Genomic DNA, 3,832 nt, shown 5'->3' on the forward strand with positions numbered 1-3,832 from the left:
TTACAGAGATCATTCATTGTTGTCAATATAATAATATTAATCTTCTTTTCTCCGGTACTTTTTTAGAAATTGATTAAAATAGAATCCACGGGTGTTTTGTCCTACCTTAAACGAAATAGATTTATTCAAACAAAAGCACATTTATTTGTAGAAAAAGAAACTTTCAATATGTAAAATCAGAAACAGATAATATTTCAAAATATCAAGAAACTGAATACTTTATGCTATCAACATGATTGAAAATATGTAACTCTTGTTAATGGTATTTTTTCTTTATATTTATCAACAACTATCCTTTTTTCAAATTACTATTCATTACAGATATTTCATGTACTGTATGTATCAACAAAGTTTATCAATTAAATTGAAAACCATAGGCATATGATACATTTACGAGTGCAACCACAAGGGTAAATGGAAATTAAACGAATAGGTTAGAATACACTTCTGTATCTATCTTTCTCTCTAAGATATGAAATCTAATTCTTCCTAGGACTAAGCATTAGCGGTACTGCATGTTTAGGTGTTGCAAATGTTCGGTATTTATACTCCATAACTGAATCTGTTCCCGGAGGAAGAGAAGCTTCTAAACGCTGGAAAATCTAGAAGACATAATGAAGACATCATTAAAGTAACAATACATTGATATTTCATATTAAATACAAACATTGTTCACATATCATTAATGTAACATTACCTAACCAAATGTCACCAGTTTTACAAATAACATTACCTAGCAATGTCAGCTGCAATCTACATATAGTAAAATTATATTTGATATTATGATATTCTTCTAAAAATAGCTTTTTTGGGAATGTTTCCTCCATTAAAAGTGAAAAAAAATCAAGAAAAATACCTTTGCAGTGAGAATATGAATCTCAGTTTCTGCAAATCGTTGACCAATACAACTTCTTGGACCAAACCCGAACGGAAGAATGGCGAACGGATTGGTGTATTTGTATTCCTCTGTTAGAGTGTTGTCATCTCGGACAAATCTTTCTGGAAGGAATATCTCAGGACTTTTGAAAAAATGAGGGTCCTCGCACATCCCAAGCAAACAAACAACAATTTCTGTCTGCAAAAAATTCACACAAAATCTGACGGATGCAACTCTCGGATTCTTGTCTTTCAAATTTCAATTGCAAAGTCAAACTAAAATATAAATGTTACCCCAGCAGGAATGTGATATCCCCCAACAACAACATCGTTATCAAAACACCGATACATCCCCGGTGATGTTGGTACATAGATCCTTGAAATATATTAGAGTGAAAGTACTTTATGTATTTATAAAGAGCAATATATTAATTTTATTTTACATATAGTTTTAATATGCACGGCAACACATGTGACCTTTATTGGTAATTTTCAATTTGATCAAAATGCCATTAATTGAGAAATATGACATCATTAAGTTCACATTTTCCCGCCATTTTAGCATATTTTGTATAAAACTGCTTATTTTCAAGCAGTTTTTCTTCCAGAAAATATTGAGCGCAAACTATAACAAACTTAATATTTTTACCAAAGATATATCTATACAAGACTTATAACTGACAGAAAAATGTTGCATGTTCCAAGCTGCGCTCTTTGTTTTCCATAAGATTGATTGTATATTGTTTAACGTCCCTCTCGAGAATTTTTCACTCATATGGAGACGTCACCGTATGCCGGTGAAGGGCTTCAAATTTTGACCTTTACTCGGCACTAAGGGCCATTGAGCAGCGAGGGATCTTTATCGTGCCAACGCCTGCCGCTGACACAGGGCCTCGGTTTTTAAGGTCTCATCCGAAGGACCCGCAACTTTCACTTCAAAGTGCCGAGCGCATGGCAAAGGAACAGTTGCTACCCATTTTATCGACTAGGTCAGTCGCAGCCGAGATACGAATTCACGACCTCCGATCACGGAGCGAGCGCTCTACCGACTGAGCTATCGTGTTCGGTGTTTCCCATAACAATAAATGTCAAGAAAAAGCCCATTTTTGTCTTGTTTTTGTTGGATTGCAAAAATAACATAATTTCTGACCGCATATTTAGCCTGTGAGTTCATATTAATGTTAAAAATTTGATATAAATTTTTAATATAATCTCTTCTACAAAATAAAACTCAATTATGCATATATGAATAGCATTCTAAAATTTTGACTTTAAGGTGGCCAAAAATGACTCTTACCATATTTAGCTCTTTATCATAATTCTCTCAATAGTATGAATTAAACAGCGCGCACAAAGAAAATACATTAAAATTAGAAGCAAGTTTTTATACAACATCAATAATATTAATGTAATTTTTTTATAAAGATGGGAAAATATGGTCCTGAGTTGTGACAAAGGGGTAGGAGTACGTTTTATAGAGAAAAGAAAGCACACAGAACCTTAAAGTTTTAATTTTAAGTGGCAGAATTTAATCAGCCATTAATAGCATTCTATAAAAATATACACTTTTCTTCCTATAACTCATAACAAAAATATTTTTCATCGTATTCAAGGAGCAAAAAATTTCTTTCCTTTCATCGCATATTTGACAAGGAGTAACACATAAAAGTAAACATTATACTAGTATTAAAACGGTGCCTTAGTCGTCTAATGTCCTAATGTTAAAGTGTTGGAAGTCTGAAAAAAGGATATGTAGCGTTCTTTCAAACATTAATTACGAAAGAGTTTCTTCTACTGATTTTAATGAGAATATCTATTTTAATTATGATTCAATACTCGTCAAAATACTTTCAGAAACAGAATATACATTTACATATTGGAATTTTAAAAATGGTCAACTTTTATTTTTAATTATCAAACATGTACAGAAATTTTAAAAATCTTTAAGTTCATAAATTATTCCGAACTTAATGCAGTAAAATATTTTGATAAACTTACTGATTCGACGCCACCAATAAACAAATCTAGAAGTGTTCTGTCCACAGCTCGAGGGGTCATTTTAGGGTGGCTGAGTAAGGAATACAGCAAATTCGGTTCCTGGAGATATTCCTCCAGATTTCCGTCCCGTTCTGCAGTTTCTAGCTTTTTCAAGGCACTTTTGATTTCGGTTTGACAAATGCTAAAAAGAAAATTAAAAATATTTTCAATTTAATTACACAAATTGGTTTTAATGGTTTGAAAAGCTGAAAAAAAATATTTAGAAGCATCTATATTTTTCTATTTATGATAAAATTATATTTTTTACCTTAAAGATATCTTTATGTATTTTAAATTTTGTTACTAATTTCAAGATCTCATTATTGCTGAAGTATATGGTGTCACATAAAATTAGTTTTTAATGAATATATTGTCGAGGCATCTTCCTTGTACATCTCAGTTTAATTGAAGAATATGAATATTTTCGGGGCAAAATAAAAACTCGATAAGTATTAATAAAATAATAATGTAGTTCAGGTTCTATCTCTTTGCTTCGTGTATGGTAAGAAAGCGAACCAAAAACCATTTGCAAAAAAAAAAATTACTTTACAAAAACTAATTTATAGAGTTTCATTATGTATATACATGTACTTACAACCTTTATTTTATGTAGTTAGAAGTTTAAAGCTCTTCGGAGTGAAAAGTCTGAAACGCCAGACTACAAAATGATTAGCAGCACGGTTATTACTTGAAGTTAAAGCATGTAAATATTTTATTCCCATTAAAACATTTCTTACCTATGAATATGGTCAGCTCCTTTCTTAAATTTCCTGTACAGGGGTGTGTTGAAGAAACGATAGGGTTTTATACCAATACTCTTCAAATCCCGGTCTATGGCATCAAATAAATCTTCCAAAAGGGTAATGTTAATCACAGGTTTGTCATGTAGACATCCAAGACGTCTATTGAAGCAAAGCAT

General features: G+C 31.5%; 1 protein-coding gene across 1 annotated transcript; it reads right to left on the reverse strand.

Annotated features, from left to right (window-relative positions):
* Positions 1–437: 437 nt before the first annotated feature.
* On the reverse strand, positions 438–3,832 carry LOC134250899 (probable cytochrome P450 49a1). Its single transcript, XM_062733263.1, has 6 exons — positions 3,651–3,832; positions 2,875–3,055; positions 2,600–2,613; positions 1,171–1,252; positions 857–1,075; positions 438–602 (listed from the first exon to the last, which is right to left on the reverse strand). Exons 1-6 carry the CDS (start codon positions 3,830–3,832, stop codon positions 480–482), a joined length of 801 nt encoding a protein of 266 aa, XP_062589247.1. The 3' UTR covers positions 438–479.

This window comes from Saccostrea cucullata, unplaced genomic scaffold (assembly GCF_032062105.1).
Source record: "Saccostrea cucullata isolate Sc308-1 unplaced genomic scaffold, CSIRO_AGI_Scuc_v1 ctg20340, whole genome shotgun sequence".
NCBI classification, from domain to species: domain Eukaryota; kingdom Metazoa; phylum Mollusca; class Bivalvia; order Ostreida; family Ostreidae; genus Saccostrea; species Saccostrea cuccullata.